This window comes from Anolis sagrei, chromosome 2 (assembly GCF_037176765.1).
Source record: "Anolis sagrei isolate rAnoSag1 chromosome 2, rAnoSag1.mat, whole genome shotgun sequence".
Classification (NCBI taxonomy): Eukaryota; Metazoa; Chordata; class Lepidosauria; order Squamata; family Dactyloidae; genus Anolis; species Anolis sagrei.
The window spans coordinates 273,718,813-273,741,790 of record NC_090022.1 but is presented as its reverse complement, the minus strand read 5'-3'; the positions used below and the strand labels follow the sequence as shown (position 1 = coordinate 273,741,790).

Sequence of the window (22,978 nt, the reverse complement as noted above, 5' to 3'; positions counted from 1 at the left end):
AAGTACTATGTATACTTGTGTATAAGTCAGCCTCATGTAGGGTAGGTTAGAAGGCCAAATTTATTATTGGATCCATGGATAAGTCAAGGACCATTCAGAAGTGGCACTGTGGCAGTGAGAGTTAAGGGATCTGGTGCTTTAAGTTCTCCCAGGATGGATTAAGCTCTTATTCCCTTTTCAATAAGACTTAAGGTATGGAATTAACATTGACTCATGGATAAGTCGAAATGAGTTGCTTTTTTGACTACAACTTCAAGACTCACTGGTTATATATAACAAATATATAATATAGACACAACACATTTGCACAGAGTAACTATAATCCCTATATAGCTATAATTATTTTCTAAGTACCTGAAGGGCATCCATTTAGTAGAATATATTTAAAGTTCAGAGGACAGTTCTAAAATTTTGTGTGTGTGAAGCTTGGAAGATGGTTAAATCCATTTAAGCCTGGCTATATGGATATAGCCAGATGCTTCTGCCCCAGTTTTCCACCAGATGCAGAATAGCTCTGGTGTTGCAGTGGTACTGTGGTAAGTCTGGGCTCAATGAATGGCTGGATGCAGTGCAGTTCTACATAAGGGACTACTGTGATCTGCTGGACCATACAGAATTTCAGACACTATGACTGTAAAGTCATTTTTGGATACAGCCATTATCCATCCATGTGCCTGCAATTCAAAGTTAGATTCCCCTGTGGCATATATTCATATTAATTTATCTAGTATTATGAAGTCTTCTGGTTTTCATTCCTTTTTCTTAATTTTAGGTAGGTTTAATTCAGTATGGTAATCATCCAAGAGAAGTATTCAACCTGAATACATATACGAATAAAGAAGATGCTGTCCAAGCAATGTCAGAGACCTATCAGAATGGAGGAGAATATACAAACACATTCAGAGCAATCGAGTATGCCAGGTAAAAGACACCAATAGTCACTAATGATAAGCTAAGTGCTCCCCCCCCCCCCCATTAATATAAAAAGTGAGAGCAACTGCCTCACTGCTGCCAAACCTGTATGTAATTCAAAAATGCTTGAATAGTACTTCGAATGTTAATGCTCTCTATGTATTCAATCTGTATGTGTGATAGTGAAGATCTTCTGTACTTTACTTTGGGGGTGGTAAATGTGCTAATGGAAGCATGCTTAAGAAAGTACTTTATGTGTTTAGAAATGTGCACATGGTTTTCATTACAGGCGTTATGCTTTCTCTAAAGAATCTGGTGGGCGACCCTCAGCCTCCAAAGTCATGGTTGTTGTGACAGATGGTGAATCACATGATGGTTCGAAATTGCAGGAAGTGATAGCAAAATGCAACGAGGATAATATCACTAGATTTGGTATAGCAGTAAGTAAGGCTTTCATTACTATGGTGACAGCTTGAGCTGGTCTTGCTTTCTTTGCTTTGGGTGGCAGTGCTTTAGTTAATGCAGTGATCAAGAAGATATAATTATTAGGAACATTTCTCCCATAACTCTAGCCACTGGCTGATGATGGTTGCTGTCCATTAACACCTGGTTACACCCCCAGTTTAATGCATCATATTATAAAGGAGTGGTTCGCAACCTGTGGGTGCCCAGATGTTTTGGCCTACAACTTCCAGAAATCCCAACCAGTTTACTAGCTGTTAGGATTTCTGGCAGTTGAAGACCAAAACATCTGGGGACCCACAGGTTGAGAGCCACTGTTTTAAAGGGACCTCCACTACTAACTAATGCTACTGTTACTACTTCGTATGTACCTTCATGTTATTTGTCTATCCAGTGAATTTCATAGAATTATCTTAGGCAAGAAATATTCAGATGTGGTTTTCCAAGGTCCTTCCTCTAAAATAATCATATTTATTCAAGTCTAATGCACCATCAAATCGAATGCGCACCTCAATTTTTGAAACCCTGAATCCAAAAAAAGTATTTGCTGCCGAATGTAATGGGCAGCGGTAAAATGTATACTCTTTGTAATTTGGCCAGAAAAGGTGCACGCTACTGTTGCTGTCTGCTTAGAAGGCCTTCGTTATAAACTATTGTGTTAGAACACCAAAGCTTGCAGACATGGAAAAGAAAACCTTGGGGTGCATCTGTGCTGCAGAATGAATCCACTTTAATTGCCTTTGTTCAATGCTATGGAATCATGGGGGTCGTATTTTGAGAAGATTTTGTGTTTTCTCTGCCAAAGAATTCTGGTGCCTCACCAAACTACAAATCCCAGGATTGTATAGCATTGAGCTCTGGCCATTTAATTAGAGATAATGCCCCTCAAAGATGAGCTCCAGGTGCAGCTCCTGAAGCAGCGCCTCCTTTTGCTTTGACGCAGCATTGAGATTATTGTATGATGCTACTTTAATGCAGACCCCAATTCTGGCAAGGTCATGTAGCCAAAAAAGGTGAGCATTAGATTTGACTAAATACGGTAGTTTCAGTAACCTGCTTTGAGTTCTAGTTTTTTAAAAGGTGGAATATCAATTAATCAATCATCCATCATCCATTATCACTAGATCAGGAAACTACCACCTTTTAAAAAAAATCCATCCAATGTTCAGACCAAAGTCTGAAGAGGGCCTCAATGAAAAAATAATAATAATAACACTTTATTTATATTCCGCTCTATCTCCCCAAGGGGACTCAGAGCGGATTACAACATACACAGGTAGGCAAACATTCAATGCCTTTAATACAGTGGAATAACAATGATATACAAATACACAGAACAAAGGTAAAGGCTTCCCCTTTCATCTCTGGCTTCTGGAGGCAGTGCTCAGCTATGGCCACCTCTCCATGTTCCATTTCCAAGCCAAGGAATCTGTAGACACCTGGTTGCATTGCTGGCATGGCTGCATGGGCACCTTTACTACCTTCTCTCCGAAGCAGTACCTATTGATCTATTCACATTTGCATGTTTTCTTTTTTTTTTTAATCAATTTTTTATTGAGTTTTATAAAATTACAACGAAAGAGGGGGAATAATATAAACATTTGCATGTTTTCGAACTGCTAGGTTGGCAGGAGCTAGGGCTAACAGTGGGAGCTCACTCTGATCAATAATAATAATAATAATAATAATAATAATAATTCTTTATTTATACCCCGCAAACATCTCACGAAGGACTCGGTGCGGCTTACAAGAGGCCAAGGCCCAAAACATCAATAAAACAAAAGCATAACAAATAAAACAATAAAACTCATAAAACAAGCAATAAACATTAAAACAATAACAATAAACATTAAAACAATAGCAATAAACATTAGACAATAACACCACGACGCATTTAAAACTAAGGCCGGGCCAAATGTAATAATTAAAAATTTTAAAATGCTGGACATGACAGGTGAAATAGGTAGGATTTTGGAGATAGGTGCAGCGTGCAACTTTGAGCTGCCAACTTTTAGATTAGCAGATTCAACAGTTCAATGGTTTAACTCATTGCACCACCGCATGTTGAACAATAGCTGTGGTTTGTTTCTCTGCTCTTTTCGGTAAGGCCTTAGAAGCAACATGCACCACAAAATACAAAGATGCAGGAGGCCAAAGGACATTATAAGAGAAGATAATTCTCCATTGCAGAAGTTCACTCTCTTTCACTTACACATATAATTTACTATTGGGTTGTCATGATTGGCATTCCTTGTTACTGTTTGACTATCCATAGGCCAAGATTTTAGGTGCTAAATTGTGTAAAAGACTGGAAGAATAGAAAAATATGTCAACAAATGCATACTCATTTTCTTATAAATACAAGTGTATTGCTTTGTTTCTTATTAAAACAAATATTATTTTTCTTTCACATTCCTTTAGGTATTAGGATATTTGATTAGAAATGAGTTGGACACTAAAAACTTAATCAAAGAAATTAAAGGGATAGCAAGTCTTCCCACATCAAAATATTTCTTTAATGTGTCCTCTGAGGCTGCGCTTCTAGAAGAAGCAGGAACACTGGGAGAACGACTTTTCAGCATAGAAGGTATTAATAATGCAATTTGTTGAGAAATAACTGTTTTTCTTCTGTTATACCTTTGAAATATGTAGTGTAGTAACGGTTTATTATGCAAACGGTTTTTAATGCATTGTGTAGCAGGCAGTTTCCAGTGTTTGCATTATAAGGTCTCCAAGGCAAAATCTGGCAAATTTAGAATTAGGGGGGGCATAGAACCTGGGGGGGGGGGCAAAATATACCCCAAATGGGGGAACATGGATCTATATATATTCACTGACGTTAAAGAATTTTGCAGCTCATTCCACATACCCAAGAAGGCCTGAATGGACCAGTGTGGGCTAGTTGCTACAACATTATTAGGATCATGGTTCCACGATGCTTGTTGTTTATTTGTTCAGTTGCTTCCGACTCTTCGTGACCTCATGGACCAGCCCACACCAGAGCTCCCTGTCAGACATCACCACCCCCAGCTCCCTCAGAGTCAAAACAGTCACTTCAAGGATACAACCCATCCATCTTGCCCTCACCTCCTCCTAGCTTTCGGCCATCAAAATGGTATCATCTGCATATCTAAGGTTGTTAATGTTTCTTCCAGCAATTTTAACCCCATTCTTGCATTTGTCAAGCCCCCAACATTGCATGATGTGTTCTGCATACTAGCTGAATAGGCTGGGTGAGAGTATACAACGCTGCCATACACCTTTCCCAATCTTGAACCAGTCTGTTTTTCCATGATCAGAGCCCCCGGTGGCGCAGTGGGTTAAAGCCCTGTGCCGACAGGACTGAAGACCGACAGGTCGCAGGTTCGAATCCAGGGAGAGGCGGATGAGCTCCCTCTATCAGCTCCAGCTCCTCATGCGGGGACATGAGAGAAGCCTTCCACAAGGATGATAAAACATAAAAAAAAATCATCCAGGTGTCCCCTGGGCAACGTCCTTGCAGACAGCCAATTCTCTCACAACAGGAGCGGTCACTCCTGACATGACAAAAAAAACCTGTTGTTACTTGGTCAATATACAGATTCCTCAGGAGACAGACAAGGTGATACCACCAAGAACTTGCCACAATTTATTATGATCCACGCAGTCAAAGGCTTTAGAATAGTCAATAAAACAGAAATAGATGGGTCTGGCTCTAATCTTTAAAGGAGATTTCAAGGCTACTTGCCATATCCCAAAAGTAGATGAAGTCACATTGGATAGCTTCTTTAAAGTTCAGAATAAGGAGTGAGTGTCCCAGCCCCAACTGTCTGAGACTTGCAACTTTGTTTTTATGAGCTTGTTTACACTGGCCAAAAACTCATCTTGAATGAGAGGCTAGTTGAAAATAGCCTTTTTAAAATTTTACTCATTATTTGAAAGCAGGTGACATTATTGAAATCACTATGTCTTGCGTCTGAATAACATGTTTGTTGGGTAAGTACATAAACAAACACTGATGTATTAATGTTTTTCTACTAGGCACTGATCAAGGTGATTTATTTCAGCTGGAAATGTCACAAGTGGGTTTCAGTGCTTCTTATTCACAGCAAAAGGTAATCACCATCTTAAACTTTGCTGTACTAGCTACATTATACTAATATTGTACTATTTTTAATAAATTTATAGCAGTGTCTGTTGCAAAAGGGCAGTTGTACTTTTGGTATGAAGAAGAAACATTTAAAAGAGCATAGAAATTTGAAGTTACAAAAATGTTGAATGAGGAACTCTGTCAAAAGCTTAGAAAGTATATCAACATTTTAGATGGCAATGCTCAGAATCTCATAGTAAGCAAGGGATCTGAGGAGTTGCAGACAAAAACACCTTAAAATTAAGGAATGGGAAAATGTGGTTAGCTTTCTCCTTGTACTGTTACCTTTTTTAAAAAAAACTTACAAGATCTAGCTATCAAATTTATGGAGAACTACAAATTTTGGTAATTGTTTTGGTAAATTCATTGTCAATAATGAACTGATAGAAATTGTTATATATCTGTAGAGATCAAATTCAGTAAGCGTACCTATTCCCACTTCAGAGTGAGTCATACCGCAGAGTATCATCTCACTCTTATGGCACATCTACACTGTCAAATTAATGCAGTTTGATGCAACTTTATCTGCCACAGCTCAATGTTATAAAACCTTAGGATTTGTAGTTTGGTGAGGCACCAGCATTCTTTGGCAGAGAAGGTTGAAGATCTTGTAAAATTACAACTTTCGTGATCCCATAGCATTGAGTCATGGCTGCTAAAGTGGTGTTAAACTGCATTAGGTGTAGATGCACCCTTAGAGATTAAGAATATAAGAGGAAGCAACCTAATTAAACACCACAAATGCGGTGAAAGACTCCAAGATATAGTAATTTAATTTACAGCAAACTTCAGAAGATTAAATACTCAGAAGTTTCTGCCTTGTTTGGATTTATATATTAATTCTGCTTTCTTTCATGTTTTAATTTTTGTAATTCTTGCTGCTTAGTTTTCACTTTTGAGTGCTTTCTATTTAGCTTTGTGTCTTTTGGGAAACTCTTATACCAAAGCATGTATACCAAAGCAAAATCTGATTCCTCTTACCTGCTTGATTGAATTTTAATTCCTGTTTGCTTTCCACTTGATTTCTCTGAAGGAAGTTCTCATGTTAGGTGCTGTTGGGGCCTATGAATGGACTGGGACTGTGATCCAGGAGTCAGAAAAACAAGCTACTATGTTTCCCAATGATGCATTTGAAAAAGTTTTGCAAGATAGAAATCAGAGCTCTTATCTAGGTGAGATTCATGGTCCCAATGGGATAGAAATATTTATAAAATGCTTCTAAACACCATGACATGCTGGCTAGAGTTACTTGAAAGCATTTCCCCTTGTACATATCCGTGTATGGAGAATGAAATCACTGTTCCAGACAGTTTTACATGAGAGATGTACCCTTTGAATGATTTTGCAAACTCTTATAGAAGCTGCACAGATTTTAAGTTACTCTTATTAATTTCTATCCTGAGTTTTTCCAGGAAAGTCTCCAAAGCAACTTACAACAAAGAGGACACAAAGCAACTTTTACAATTATTAATCGTTTTATTTTCTTCGCTTCTGGTGTGAGAGAATTGGCCGTTTGCAAGGACATTGCCCAGGGAATGCCCAGATGTTTGATGTTTTACCATCCCTGTGGGAGGCTTCTCTCATGTCCCCGCATGTGGAGCTGGAGCTGACAGCGGGAGCTCATCCATGCTCTCCCTGGACTCAAACCTCCAACCTGTCGGTCTTCAGTCCTGCCAGCACAAGGGTTTAGCTCATTTCATCACCGGGGGCTCCAGAAGTGACTTGCAGTTTCTCAAGTTGCTCCTGACATAACAAAAGAAAAATATTTTTATTGATTGGCTAACAAACTGAAGTTGGATATTACCTAGATGTTTGAAGTTTCTGCAGAGGGTAGATTTTCTCTCCTCACCCTGTATCTATAAGGTTATTCTGTATATAAGATGTTACTTGGTAAAACTTAACCGCAGCATTGTTTTTCAGGTTATTCTGTTGCTGTTCTGACAATGAAAAGCACTGTCTATTTTGTGGCTGGTGCTCCACGATCCAACTATACTGGAAGAGTAGTGGTTTATCAGGTGGATGGCCGTGGCAATATAAATATTATTCATTCTCAAAAAGGAGAGCAGGCAAGTGGAGATTTGTTTTTGATAGTTTGGTTTGCTATTTCATGTTTGAAGTTCTGTGTACTGTTTGCCCAAGCCTGACAGCAGTCTGTAACTCATGTAATATTCCCATCATTTCAGATTGGCTCCTACTTTGGTAGTGCAATATGCTCAGTGGATGTTAATGGAGACTCCATAACAGATGTGCTGTTGGTTAGTGCACCAATGTTCATGAACGATTTTAAAAAAGAAGAAGGAAAAGTTTACATGTTTGCGGTCAAAAATGTAAGTAGAACTCTATACAGTTTCTAAGCCAGTAATTTTGTCATTCTGTCAATTTTTATCTCATTCTCATGACTTGGATGCATGTTTGCACAAGGAACAGATTGGAGACTATATAGTTGAATCAAACAAGAATTTATTAACTGACAAGAATTTTTGACTTTCTCTCCTCCTGAGTCTCACTACAAAGTTTTTATGAGGAGCAGTAAAGTCTTTGAGAGATGGACACAGTTCTGGCTGAACTGAGGCTCTTGAATCTTTATTCCTTCTTATTGTCCCTTTCTTGTATGGTGTTCAATTGTCTCTAAGATAGTCTCCATATTTAACTCTGACTGGATTTGAATATAGATCCAACTGGACGTGAATACAACTCATACAGCTCCAACAGGACTTGAATACAGCTCATACTGCTCTGGCTGGACATGCTATTTGTAGACCTTCCAGACTTCTTCTCTCTTCACCTTCTAGTCATGACCCCCCAGAAACCGTACACAAAATATTAATCCCTTTAACAAAAAAGGACTTAACTAGGGATAAACAATGATGGTCTTCATGAGGCACAACAATGATACTGGACTAACTCCAATGTTCAGCTGCAATTGCAGCAGAACTTCCTTACCTTCCCATTTCAGTCTTCCATTCATGCTAAAGACTGGCTTTTTTGAGTCACCAAGTCCAACTGGTTTTTGGAGGCACAGAGAAGTTTCCGGTGAAGAAAGGGGATTATGCTCTCCCTGTTTCTCTTTATTCTGCTATTTTTGTAAACCATTGACACGTATCCATTGAAATCACTTCTTTTATTTGGTGTTTTGAGTCTGAATATAAAGCAGCAGAAAACCGACCTGTAGAAAACTGTCAAGTTCTACATTCTCATGGTCTGTTAATAGGAAATTTCCATAATACTTGGTGATGCTTTTTCTATGTGACTTGGACAATTTTCTAGTCATAGATCATAGAATAATAGAGTTGGAAGAGACAACATGGGCCATCCAGTCCAACCCACTACCATGCAGAAAAAGCACAAAGTACCCCCAACAGATGGCCATGCAGCCTCTGTTTAAAAGCCTACAAGGAAGGAGCTTCAACCACACTCCAAGGCAGAGAGTTCCACTGTTGAACAGCTTGTATGGTCAGGAAGCTTTTCCCAATGTTCAGGTGAAATCTCCTTTGCTGTAATTTGAACCCATTGCTCTGGGTCCTGGTTTCCAGGGCAGCAGAAAACAAGCCTGCTCCCACTTTCACATATTTATACATGGCTACTATGTCTCCTCTCAGTGTTCTCGTCTGCAGACTAAGCATACCTAGTTCTTTAAGATGCTTCTCATAGAGCATGGTTTCCAGATCTTTGATCATTTTAGTCACCCTCCTCTGGACACCTTCCAGCTTATCAATCTCTATTTTGAACTGTGGTGCACAGAACTGGACACAGTATTCCAGGTGATATCTAACCAAAGCAGAATAGATGTATGATAACTTTCGGTGGAAGCATACCAAAAAATTCCCGAGGGACCCAGAAAACTGAAAGAGAATCAGGGAATCAGTCCTGTGAGTGCAGGGGTCATAGTGTAATTTCTCATTGTCAGGTACTTGTGTTTTTATTATTTTTCTTTTATAAAAAAAATACAGATGAGTCATTTTATTTCATTCCATAGCAAACAGATATATATATACTTTCAAAAAACCTATAATCTTACTTATTGGGTTTTAGTAGGGAATGAGGATGAAAAGACTAATTGAAATCCCTGCCTGCCATTCCAGTTGCCTACTTAGTTAAGTGTGAACATCTTTAAAGGATTTTTCATGCATAACCCAGCTGTTGGAATGGATGATTCAATTCCTATTTGCCCACATGATTTCCTCATCTGGTTGGATTGGCTCTCACAAATGCAGTTCCCTTACTTATACTGTCCTGTGGTATGCTGATAGAACTCATTGTTGGCAACGTGAAGCACACGGGGAAGTTATTTTGTTTGATCATTAATTTCCAAGATACTTAATGGAAACTTTTTATTACTTGTATCTGTTGTGTTTTTAGCACTTTCTTTATAGTTGGCACAACAACAATCAAGGGAGTAAGTGTTTCCACAGCTGATTATTTTTTTTCTTTCTTCTTTGTAGAAACAAGGAAATTCCATTCCCATTTCAAAGAATTACTCTCGGATGCAAGAATGTTAGTCTAGTGGCCTCAATCCAGTTCCTAGTCTTAAATAGAACAGACTTATGAAGTAGAGTAGATCAGCTGAACTGAATTTATATAAGTATTGACTTCCCATTTAACAAGTACTTCAGTTAAGACCTGTATATTTAGGTCAATTGTATTTATTTATTTTCTTTGTCTCTCTTGCTCTTGTTAAAGGGGATCTTGGACAAACGAGAAATTCTAGAAGGCCCTGATGGGTTAGAAAATACTCGGTATGGATCAGCTATCACTGCTATTTCAGATCTTGATCTGGATGGTTTTAATGATGTAATAGTCGGAGCACCATTAGAAAACCAGAATGCTGGTGCTATCTACATCTACAATGGTAAACAAAGAACAATACAGACTAAATATTCTCAGGTAAGTAAAATAAAACAATATGTTATGTTTGTCTGGTAAAACAATTACATATCTGCAGCTTTTGGGAAATCTAAGAGATGGTAGTGACTCTCTTAAATCAATTGGCAAGACAGAAGCTAAACAAAACCGATGTCACCCACACCACCCCATAGGATCTAGCAGTGAAAAAAAGGGACATTTGGTCTTTCTAAAACATATATAAGTAGTTTTACTTACGATAAGTAGTGCATAATCAAATACATGATCTAATGGACAAGAGAGAAAAGGAAGGGGAAAATAGCTTCAAATTAGAGTGATAAAGGAAATGAGAAGGTGCAGAAAAGCAAACAAACTAAAGTTAGAAAATATGCAAACGAGTAGTTGATATGCAAAGGCTGCTAATGTTAAATTTAGCATGATTTTTGACAGTTCCTCCACCTCATCTTGCAGTTTACCATCTCATTATCCTTGTTTTTCTGTTAAATTCCCACACTTCAAAAGAAGATTCCAGGAGAGACTGCAGATGGAGAAATTGCTCAAAATCCCCTTACTTGGCATTCTTTTCAGAATGTTACATTAGGTCAAAGAATAGGATCTGTAAAATGTGACTCTTTCTCTTGGCATGATGGGTTTGTTTAGGGACAATAATATGTCTGCTCTAAATAATCTCTTTCCAGAAAATTTCTGGGTCAGACCCTGCTTTTGGAAAGCAACTGAGGTATTTTGGCAGATCAATAGATGGCCGCAGTGACTTAAATGGTGATGGGATTACTGATGTCTCCGTGGGTTCTGATGGAAATGTGATTCAACTCTGGTGAGCAATAGATTTTTTAGAGAAATAACAAATATTTTTTAGATATCCATTCCACCACTTCTTTGATCTAATTTAAAATAGATGTTGTTGTCAGTTGCCATCAAATTGATTATGATGATCTTATGAATAAGACATCTCCAACTCATCCTATCCTCAAGATCTCTCCTCAGGTCTTACACTCAGGGCCATAGCTTTTTAATTGAGTCTTTCAATCTGTAATGCAGTCTTCTACTTTTCCTATTGTCGTCTACCTTACCAATTAATTTCATGTTTTCCAGTGAGTTTATCTTCTTATAATATGGCCAAAGTATAAAATACACAGTTTAGTCATGCTTGATTGCTCTCAGACCCATTCATTTGTGTATTTAGCAGTCCGTAGAGCTCTTCTCCAGCACCAGATTTCAAACAAGTTGTAGGTATGTAAAAAATGAAATACATATATACAAGCAGAAATTAAGCTGCTTGGCCTCAAGATGAAATTGGATGCCGGTTGGTGCTTTTTGTGCTAGAGCAATCTTCGCCTGCACTAACCCTGCTGAAACAGATGTTCAAAGACCCAAAGAAAATATGGTGCTAGACAGTTGTATGACAATAATCTTTATCTTCACTTCATTCTTCAGCACTCTTTCTCTCCTGTCTCAATATAGTGTTACCTAACTTTACATGCATAAAACAGAAAATAAATTTACCCCTTATACCTTTGAAAAGTATAAAAATTGTCTTTTTTTACATTTGAAGAAAAGCCTGTCTTTCAAAAGTCACGCTTAGTGTCTATTAAACTGTCAGTAGGTGTTCCTCAACTGTATTATGCTCCCTGTTCTATGTTCTTATTGTATGATATTTTAACATGTATAGGAAAGCACGGCGCAATGGACACAATCATATAGCACCTTTATTGCAATATTTTGGCAAAAGGTTGGATATATAGTCCAAAACTAATCTCCCTTCTGTGATGAGTAAATTGATGTGTCTCTATTTTAGGTCTCAGAGTATAGCAAAAGTTTCTATGCATATCTCATCCACGCCAAGGAAGATCAGCTTGCTAAACAAGAATACAGAGGTGATTCTCCAGATATGCTTCAGTGCAACCTTTAGACCTGCCAATGGGAATAATCAAGTGGGTAAGCATTTCTAATATTTTATTTTACATAACTTCTTCATTGGGTGGTTTTTACTTTGAAAGTTGTTGTTCTACTACAAACACTTTGTTTGTTTGGCACAAAGTGTGTTAAATTGGTAGAGAACAGAAATCATAGTACAGACCCCATCAAGGGACATCTAGACTGACCCCCTTCTTCTGGGCAGAAAGGCACCATCCAAACTCTCCTGACATCAGTTTGCTTCCTCCACTGAGTTGGAGGGGACCCTCAAGACACATCCATCCATTTATTCCTATTTGCAGATGCAATCAATCATTTTATTTTATCATTACCTACTGACGTAAAGGGGTGGCTGGCTGTAGCTGGCTACCCCAGTGCCTTGTTCATGGCAATCAGGCAAAAGTAAAATGATTGTTTTTTAAGCAGTTTATGTTCTCTTGGCTTTGCAAACATTGCCTATTGCTTTGCTGCCTTCTTTAGACACCTTTATAGATTCAATCAGTTTATCTTTTATTCACCAAAGTTGCTTAATGGTTGTGAAAATTAAAATAACCTTGGGAGACATCCAAACATTATATAATATTTCCAAAAAATAAAAGGTAAATGGTTTAATTTTGGATCCCCCCACCACCACCACCACCACCACCACCTTTCCTGCATGGTTCAAAACTGCTTCGGAAGTCAAAATTCGGAAGTTTTTTCCGACTTCCAGGCTCTTCTGAACGAACCTATCCAACCCTAATGCCCACAGATACTCAGGCGGTCAGATGTTAATAAAGCAGTGTCTTTATTAACATCTGACCAAATATGATGAAAATATTTGCTTGAATTTACCTTCTTTTTAGAGCCCCAACTTAAAAACTAATCTACTAAAGAAAAATATTGATGATCCAAAGTACTATTCTGTACAACCCTTGCTCTCATAAGAGTTTATTTATTTGCCTTATATTAATGATGAAAAACATTCCATATAAATACAGTTAGTCTGCTAAAAATCTGAACACACTGCTCTTATTTTTAGGATTTGCAGGGCTGGAGAAAGCCTAAATAAATTATATGATGTTCATTTTCTACACATTTGTTTAAATAATAAGACTTCTTTAAGACCTATTATATTTGTGTGAGTTTATACTTAACTTGGCTTTCATAGAGCTATGCCTGTGTAACACAAGCATTTGCAACTGTAGTGAGAAACAAATTTCACTGCTCACTGCCCATAGCACCCTGCTGCATCTCTGGAAGTAATTTCTTCAAAACAGTTTGTAGCCACTTTTAGTTTTATTTCTATGATAGAAAGTTTAAATTAAATCATCTACTATTCCTACTAGCCAACAAGATTGCCAGCAATCCAATTTTGCCTCAAAATAAATTTGGGGGGAAATGGGGCACCATTAGTGTTCTTGTTGGGACTTGCAAAGAGGCCACAGTTTCCCCACTCCTACATTAACATAATGACATGCCTAGACTGTCCATTAGATTTGTAGTAGAACATGTTCACATATAGCTTTCTCAGGCTTATAAAGGTTCATCTGTTTAAAAATCTAACATGTTTCCCCTTTAGATATCAAATACAACCTGACATTGGATGCTGATCTCTTGTCCTCTCGTGTAACCTCTAGAGGCTTATTTAAAGAAAACAATGAGAGATACCTGCAGGATCATATCATAGTCCGCCTCAAGGAGAACTGTGTGGAGCACATTTTTAATGTCCAGGTAAACATTTGCCAGTGGTTCCGTATACTATGTAAACAGACATATATGCCTGAGGCTTGGTTCTCATAAACTACAAGTAAAGTAGTAAAAGTTTAGGAAGGCTAGATTGACCCCCCCATTCCTTGCTATCATCAGTAGGCAAATATTTTTGAGAACTGAACTTTTTAAAAAAAAAGAAAAAAAGAAAAGGCTTCTAAATTAGTCTATGTTTTAATTGTAATGATTTTGTAAACTTTGTTAACTGCTTTTTGACATTTGAATTGTACATTTTAATAGCTTTGTTCCAAAGTTTTTCAGTCCCATCAGATCAATGCTTCTAACAAAGGAGACCAGCATAGATAGCAGGTTGAGCATTGGATCAGGGTTTGAATTCCCACTTGGCCATAGAAACCCACAGAGGCCCCTTCCACACAACTGAAAAAAAATCCCACATTATCTGCTTTGAACTGGAATATATGGCAGTGTGGACTCAGATAACCCAGTTCAAAGCAGATATTGTGGGATTTTCTGCTTTGATATTCTAGGATAAAGGGCTGTGTGGAAGAGTCCTGGGTCATCTTAAGCAAGTCAGTGGGATACAACTGATTCTTTCTTTCATAGAACATCTCTAAGGAGCTTGAGCAAAAAGCTCACAGATCAGCTCTGATGTAGGGATTACCTGTTTGAGCAGCACTGAATTAAATAATACATTAAGTTGGACAACTTTGTAAACCAGCAAATGAATTTGTGTAGCACAATAGTAAGAGACTGATAGACAAAACACTTTATAGCATGTGTGTATAATTAGAAACGTTCACAGAAGGTGTGGATGTGTGCAGTTAATGTGTGTATTTCTGGTTATAGGAGCCATCTGATGCAGTCGACTCGCTTAGTGTACGTGTTGATATTAAGCTCAAGAATCCTGGTTCAAGTCCTGTTCTAGATAAGATGTCTCCTGCATCTGTAACTTATGCTGTACGTATATTTATAAACATTTCATTTCTAGTGTCAACAATAAATTGGCTCACAGTACACATGCAGAAATAATGCCACAAGGGTACTGAATAATAATAATAATTTCCCAAATTCAGTGATAAGATCAAATATGTGTAGAATTTAGTAACTCAGACAAAAGTTGACTTTCTTTTAAGCAGAAAATGCTTTTGGAACATGGCCATACAGGTTGGAAAACTCATAGCAACCAAGTGATTCCAGCCATGAAAGCCTTTGATAGCACACAAAACGTTATAGCACATCCAAATTTTGGGCCCCCAATTGCACTTTGGATTTGATCAATTGGGATTTTTTCTTTATGTTGAATTGCATTATAGTTTCAGCTGTTGGCGCCCCTATCAGAAACTGTTCAAGGTACTGAACTTGTTTAAGAATAGGATCGTCACCTTGGGATATGCCTGGAAGAAAACTAAGAGCGGATTTCCCACTGAAATGAAAGCTACACAGCTGTTCTACACATTTAAGAGTATATTTACACTTAATAATTATTGGATGACACTTTAACCGCTATTACGCCACCCTGTGTGATTTCAAGATACTTAAAAGGTGCTTAAAATGGTGTATTACTTATGTACTCTACTGCTATCCTTGATCCAGAGCTTCTTTGTAGTAAAGCACTCAAAGTCCATCATCAAACTTCAAATTACAGGATTCTATAGGACTGAACTTGGAAGATGGCATCAAGCCACTGTTAAATCTGTAGCATCATAGAATCTTTTATTTGAAAGAGACCACAAGGGCCATCGAGTTCAGTTCAACTGAACTCTCCTGAAAGATTATCCTTTCTTAAACTAGCGACATAATTGTTTTTAACCCCCTCTTTATAGATTGTGCCCCACCCTGGGACCACTTGTTACAGAGTTGGATGTAAGCAAACAAAGTCATTCTCCTAAGAGGCAATTATAATAAGTAATTACAGTAAAAATTATATAGATAAATTATTTTGAACAAAGAAGATGGATTTTGTTTTTGGTTTTGCAGATACCGTTTGTTAAAGATTGTGGTGGAGATGAAGTTTGCATTGCTGACCTTGTTCTTGATGTTCAACAGAAAACAGATAATGGGTAAGAGGTGTGTTTTTGTACCATTCAGTCCTCCTGTAAAAGATGATTATATAAAAGAAAATATGTGCCAAATGTATATAACTCAGGAATAATTGCATAACACTTTAACACTTTACTTTAACCTTTAAGTTTAAATTGTATTTATGCATTGGAACAATATTGTGAAATACTAATGAAATAAAAGTCTGTATAACAAAAACCTGAAAGTACTATTCCCGAATGTATACTCCTTTGAAAATGTGTATATAAGAATGAACTGGTATGTATGCTGAATTTTGAAATAAATGTTATCCATGCTGCCCTCTTGCTGAAAGCAAAGTGTTATTCAACCCTGCTGATTTGAATGAGATTCAAGTATGCTTAACTGCATGCTGAATGGTGTTCAGATGGGTTGTTCTTAGTGCATACCTCTTCACTGAAGTACACTGGAATTCACCTATGTACCACATTAACGATATGTTTCTATTCTTTTCTGTTTTTCCTTCCTGAAATCAGCAAACAACCTGTTATTATCAGCAGTAAGAACAAAAGGTTGATATTCGGTGTGAAACTAAGAAATAAAAAAGAAAATGCATACAACACCAGAATTCAAATTGTCTTTTCCGGGAACTTGTTTTTTGCTTCGTCTTCTTCACCTGTAGGTGTAATATCTATATCTCTCATTGCTACTTTTATATTAAGAATACCAGTTATTTTTAGAAGGATGTTTTCTTTCAGATATGTTCCCAGTCCAACTAAATCAGTGAGAATCCTACACCATTATTTTCCCCATTGTGGGGATGTTTCCTAAAATATCAAAGCTGTTTGTTCCAGAAAGTGCAAGCTAACTGTGTTGACTCACATGCTAAATATCAATGCATTCGATGTTATTTGATTTTGTGCCCTAGAAGGTGTACTTGGAATTGTAGTCTAACTCCACTAATTCAGTCTGCAAGATGGAAGGATGTCACTGAGCACCTGGAAGGAATTAATTGTCTGATTTGTGGAGTTTTTCTCCTTTCCCCAGAATGGCACACCAATTTCTAGATCAGGGGTGGTCATATTCCAGAGTCTCTCTGGTACTTTGCAGTTGTGTTGATGTGTGCTTTTCTAACTTATGGTGACACTAAGGCAAATCTATCACAATGTGAGATTTGTTCAGAGGGGATATGACTTAGACTTACAGAGTGTGACTTGCCCAAGGTCACTAAAAGTTTCCACAATCAAGCAGGTGTTCAAATGCTGGTCTGCAGAATCATTGTCCAGTGCTCAAACCACTTTGTGGCAATTACTGGTATTTAAGGTACTACTAAACTCTTTCTTGTTGGTTTTCTATGACAAACCATTTTGCAGCAAGTATTAATTAAACAAATGCACATAATATGTAAATATGCAGGACATGCAAACTTACTGAAATATTAATGACCCATTCTTGTCACTAAGGAACAGCTTTGTTCCACTGATGGGGAACATTTCCAGTTTACACTATATTTTATGTGATGTGTTTAATAACGTTTAATGTTTTGGGGGGATCAATTTTGATCTTTTATACTGTTTTTTATTAATGGCATTGAATTGTTGCCAACACTGTGAACCACCCTGAGTCCCCTTGGGGTTGAGAAGGACGGTATACAAATACCACAAAAATAATAATAAATAAATAAACAAATACCAAGTCATATATAAATGAGCATCCTTCAGCCATTAATGTGCCATGGATTTTAAAAGCATAAGGTTGGATCCAGGATCTCCCTACCATAAATGCAACAGCCCTAGCTGATTTTGGGAGATTTTTTCTTTTCCAGTTTCACTACATCTCACTCCATTTGACAGGATTGCCTAATACTCTTAAATGATATTTTCAGGAGGCTAGAATGGCTACCATGAGCGAACAGAGCAAGGATGGCTCTGCCAACCTACTTGCATATTCTCGATTAGGAGCTCACCTATGTAAGAATGTCTTCAGTTTTGTGCCATAGTATTTTGGGGGTTTCCTTTGTCATCCTCTGAGAATGACAAAGTCTCCCAGTGGTTTCCATGGCTCAATGGGGATTTGAATCCTGATTTTCAGAGTTGTAACCCAATGCTCAAACCACTATACCATGCTGTCTTTTATTTTTGGTATTGTACTGTAATTATATGAATCAATATTTGCCTTCAACCTTACAGGGTGATGGAACTGATGTTTCATGTCAGATGAGCACAATCCAGCAATTTGTTGTGTGCCAGATCAGCTATCCTGTTTTCAAGGAAGCACAGCAGGTATGTCTTACAATTCCAATTTTAATTAGGGTTGTTGTGCCTACTCCATTGCTCCAGTGAAAGAGGAGCGACAAGCAAATGACTTGAGTTCAACCTTTAAAATAACAGTCTGTATTATAGAGGGCAAGCAAAATAGACAAGCAAGTGAAGAGTCATGTCATCTTAAATATCTGGTGCCAAAACAGCAGGTGTTGTAGGCTTTGAGGGGGGATCTTTTCCTCGCACTTCTGCCATCTACAGGAAATATATGGGACATTGATAAATTGGTGGTAAGAGGGTATACTTGGACCTTGCAGTAAGAAAAGGGCATGGAAGAAACAGGTGGCACTGTGGTGGTGCATCCAGATAAGGATTTGCTTGCCCAAAAGGCCTTAAGGGAAATCTAGAATTTGCTTTGGAAAAACAATTATTCCAGCATAAAGATAACATCATAAAATAATGAAGCCAACTTCCTGAAATTGGACAATTGCTGATAATCGCTTTGCTTGTTTTAATTTTAACTTCTGCCTTTGTTTTTCATAGGTGTCGTTTGACATTAGTTTTGACTTTAATTTGAAAAGTCTTCAGAATCTGGCAGTATTAAGTTTTCAAGCTTTGAGGTACAGTGGAATATTTTATTTGGACTAAATACTGTAATGGCAGCAAGCGCCATTTGATCTTTGAAGCTAAACGTGATCAGCTCTGGTTGTTACTTAGATGGGAGACTGCCAATGAATAACAGGCTGTGGGCTACATTTCAGGGGAAAGAGCTGACAAAACCACCTTTGTGTATTCCTTGCATAGAAAGACCCTTTGAAATTAATGGGGCTGTGGTAAGTTGAGAGGTGACATGTGATATTTCATATATCATCCCAACCTTGCAGTTAATAGCGACAGTTTGTTTATTTTTTTGTTCAATACCTACACATAATTTTTAACTATGTTCACTAATCAAAACTGTAATTTAATTTTTTTAACTTCAGTACTATGATGTTTTAGCTATTTTTTTATTTTAAATTATTATAAGCTACCCTGGATTCTATGACAGGAAAAGAACAGGTTATAAACTGAACGAATGAATGAATGAATGAATGAATAAATAACAAATACATAAAAGAAGCTCCACCTGTAGAGTGTTACAGTCATCTAGCCTGGAGTAGTATAACCAAAAAGTATATGAAGCATGCTTTATTTTCTCTAGATAAGGTCTTAGCTGCAAACCACGTAGAGCAGGTAAAATATATTGCTGTCTGTTGCTGACACCTGCAATTCTATGGTACATGGGAACCCTCAGTGGCTACATTCCTACTCCTTTATTGCAGTGTTCAACAGATCTGGTAGAACATCTAATGTAACAGATGTTCCAGCTCACCACACTTCCATCTTCTTTGGATTCAAGTTCTTTGTATGTTGTCATAATCCCAAAGATAGCCCCTGACAAAACTGCTCCTGACAACTGAATAGTATCCAGTTATGTTTATAAATATGGCTGTTTCATTAAAAAAGCATTTAAAATATGCATTTTAGTGCAAGTAATGAAGAAGATGATAGAAACAACCAAGTCAACCTGACAATCCCTCTTCGGTATGATGCAGAACTCCACTTGACAAGGTAATTCTAAATGAACCAGCACAGCCTATGGCAAGTTTCTTGGTATTTAAGATAACACACCAAATTTGAGATTGGCAAAAGTAGTAACATGTTTCACATGTTTCACAAGATCTAAATACTCCTAAGGGTACCAGGTGCATCTGATCATGGAAGCCAAGTAGGGTCAGACCTGCTTTGTGCTTGGATGGGACACTATCTGCATACCAGATACTTTAGAATATATTTCAGAGAAAGAAACTGGGGGAAAAACTCCCCTGAGTATTCCTTGCTTTCAAAAACCTTATGGAATTTGTGAGATCATCTTATTTTTATAGTTAACTTGAAGGCACATAAATAAACAAAAGTATAACTAGCAAGTGAAGCAGAAATTTCAGAAATAATTCACATATCTGTACTCCAGGGTTTATATTGATTTTAGAATGTGCAGCTTATGTTGACAAGTAAACACATGTAAACATTTGTATCTTACTAATGTCACACTAGATACTTGAAATTTGCTTATTTTTATGTGAAATCACTAATCAAAACTATAATTTAATGGTATCATAGAAATTGTATCATAGAAATATTGAAAAACCTGATTGTTTTTTTCTGAATGTCCAGAAACTCTGAAATACCATATTTATTTTGGTATATGCACTGAGCTCTTATCAGAGCTTTAGCATTAATAAGCAAATACAATATACGTGCATTGCAACATTACTGTTTTATTTGGGGGCGGGGGGAGAGAGAGAGGGACGGAGCCCTTTTCCAAAATGTAATACTTACTTCACTCTACTTAATTCAATAGAGAAAAAGGAACTGCATGCTTTGGAAAAAATGTTCATAATATAATCTGTTTTTACTCAGGTTTACTAGTATGAATTTCTATGAAGTATATTCTGATTATAATGTTCCTTCTGTGGTGAACAATTTTGATGAAATTGGACCTGCATTCAATTTTTCTATTAAGGTCAGTAAACATATATAAGAACTATCATGTTGTATCTTTCTTACTAAAACATATTGGACTCACACTGCCAGAGTGGGACAATTTTTATTGGGTATATGCAATGTATACAAGCTCCCATAGTTCCCCCGATAATTGGGCCATGGATGTAGCAGCACATGGGACAATGAAGAAGCATATTTGGAGGTCAGAGCTGCCTCATTTTTCTAGATGGCTTTTTTTTTTTGCTCTGTACATATTATAGCCCAGTTAGACTGCCATGCCAATGTATAACCTCTTTGGACTATTTGGAAATAAAAAATTACATATCAGTCTGATGCTGCAAAATCTGTGACATAAAGTCTAACTAATTTCCACACTACAATCCATGGAAACTTGAGCTATAATAAACCTGTTAGTTTTTATTATGCCACATATAAAATGTGCCTTGAGTTGCCTTAGGACTGAGAAAGGCAGACTAAAAATACCGTAGATAAATAAATAATAAAATGTGGTGGTTCTTCCTGAAATATAAACGGAGTTCTTCCAATACTGAACAGAATGGCATCTCTAAACACACTGAAAACAGATGAAAATTCTAGTCATGTTAGTACAACTCCAGCTTACATTAATTTTATTTTTTAATATATCAATTATAAGTAGCTACCATTTATTTGTCTGGAGAAACAATATATAGCATTATTCTACATGGCTATGTACCTGTTCATTATGCTCAAAGTCCTGAATTGTGGGAGCTTTCCCCAGTTCTTTCTTTGATTCCCAAGCCTAGAATATCATATAAATGCTAAGGACACGATCCTTGCTTAGTTTGAAATGAACGTTGCAACAGTTAATAATATAGGCTGTGTTACAGAATTTGTATTATCTTCTGTGCCATGCTTGCACTTGCATAGATTTGAAACAATCCTAAGTTCCATTCATTAACACATTTTTTAGCTGTGACTTAATATACACACAATTTTTACTGCCCAGTGCTAATAGAGAACAACAGCATCACAATACAACCCCTATATTTGTGGGATATTATGTTACTGAACTTATTATATTAACAGGAAACCACTGATAATAGCAAACACTATTGAAATGAATGGCTTCTACTGGAAATTTCCCTGGAGGACCTAGATTTGCCTTGGAAGACCTTGAAAAACACTAAAGATGTATTTACCTCAGAGTTTTCTAGGACCTCCAAAGTGACTCTGTGTTAAGTTCCAGCCGTGATAAACCATAGATCACCTGGAGGACTTAGAAAATGTCTAGAGAAGACATATTTTGTCAGAAGTGGGCAGATGAAGGGGGGGGGGGGGAGTAGTGATCCTGCATGTTAAATGGATGAACCCAGAGGGTGCTCACCAATGCTTCCTCTTCATCCTGGAAAGAAGTGACGAGTGGAGTGCCGCAGGGTTCCGTCCTGGGCCCGGTCCTGTTCAACATCTTTATTAATGACTTAGATGAAGGGCTAGACGGCATGATAATCAAGTTTGCAGACGACACCAAATTGGGAGGGATAGCCAATACTCCAGAGGACAGGAGCAGGATTCAAAATGATCTTGACAGATTAGAGAGATGGGCCAAAACTAACAAAATGAAGTTCAACAGTGACAAATGCAAGATACTCCACTTTGGCAGGAAAAACGAAATGCAAAGATACAAAATGGGGGACGCCTGGCTCGAGAGCAGTATGTTTGAAAAAGATCTTGGAGTCCTCATGGACAACAAGTTAAACATGAGCCAACAATGTGATGTGGCGGCAAAAAAAGCCAATGGGATTTTGGCCTGCATCAATAGGAGCATAGTGTCTAGATCTAGGGAAGTAATGCTACCCCTCTATTCCGCTTTGGTTAGACCACACCTGGAATATTGTGTCCAATTCTGGGGACCACAATTCAAGAGAGATATTGACAAGCTGGAATGTGTCCAGAGGAGGACGACTAAAATTATCAAGGGTCTGGAGAACAAGCCCTATGAGGAGTGGCTTAAGGAGCTGGGCATGTTTAGCCTGAAGAAGAGAAGACTGAGAGGAGATATGATAGCCATGTATAAATATGTGAGAGGAAGTCACAGGGAGGAGGGAGCAAGCTTGTTTTCTGCTTCCTTGGAGACTAGGGCGCGGAACAGTGGCTTCAAACTACAAGAGAGGAGATTCCATCT

General features: G+C 37.6%; 1 protein-coding gene across 1 annotated transcript in view; it reads left to right on the top strand.

Annotated features, from left to right (window-relative positions):
• The window catches only part of ITGA2 (integrin subunit alpha 2), a 69,618-nt gene that overhangs the window by 34,433 nt on the left and 12,207 nt on the right, over positions 1–22,978 (top strand). Inside the window, exons 7-24 of the mRNA XM_060761475.2 lie at positions 773–921; positions 1,202–1,352; positions 3,796–3,961; positions 5,395–5,468; positions 6,537–6,675; positions 7,424–7,569; positions 7,687–7,830; positions 10,184–10,387; positions 11,044–11,180; positions 12,162–12,301; positions 13,842–13,993; positions 14,837–14,947; positions 15,968–16,050; positions 16,546–16,687; positions 18,199–18,291; positions 18,814–18,890; positions 19,798–19,881; positions 20,731–20,833. Of these exons, the coding sequence (XP_060617458.2) occupies positions 773–921; positions 1,202–1,352; positions 3,796–3,961; positions 5,395–5,468; positions 6,537–6,675; positions 7,424–7,569; positions 7,687–7,830; positions 10,184–10,387; positions 11,044–11,180; positions 12,162–12,301; positions 13,842–13,993; positions 14,837–14,947; positions 15,968–16,050; positions 16,546–16,687; positions 18,199–18,291; positions 18,814–18,890; positions 19,798–19,881; positions 20,731–20,833 (2,295 nt within the window). The remainder of the gene's footprint in view (positions 1–772; positions 922–1,201; positions 1,353–3,795; positions 3,962–5,394; positions 5,469–6,536; positions 6,676–7,423; positions 7,570–7,686; positions 7,831–10,183; positions 10,388–11,043; positions 11,181–12,161; positions 12,302–13,841; positions 13,994–14,836; positions 14,948–15,967; positions 16,051–16,545; positions 16,688–18,198; positions 18,292–18,813; positions 18,891–19,797; positions 19,882–20,730; positions 20,834–22,978) is intronic.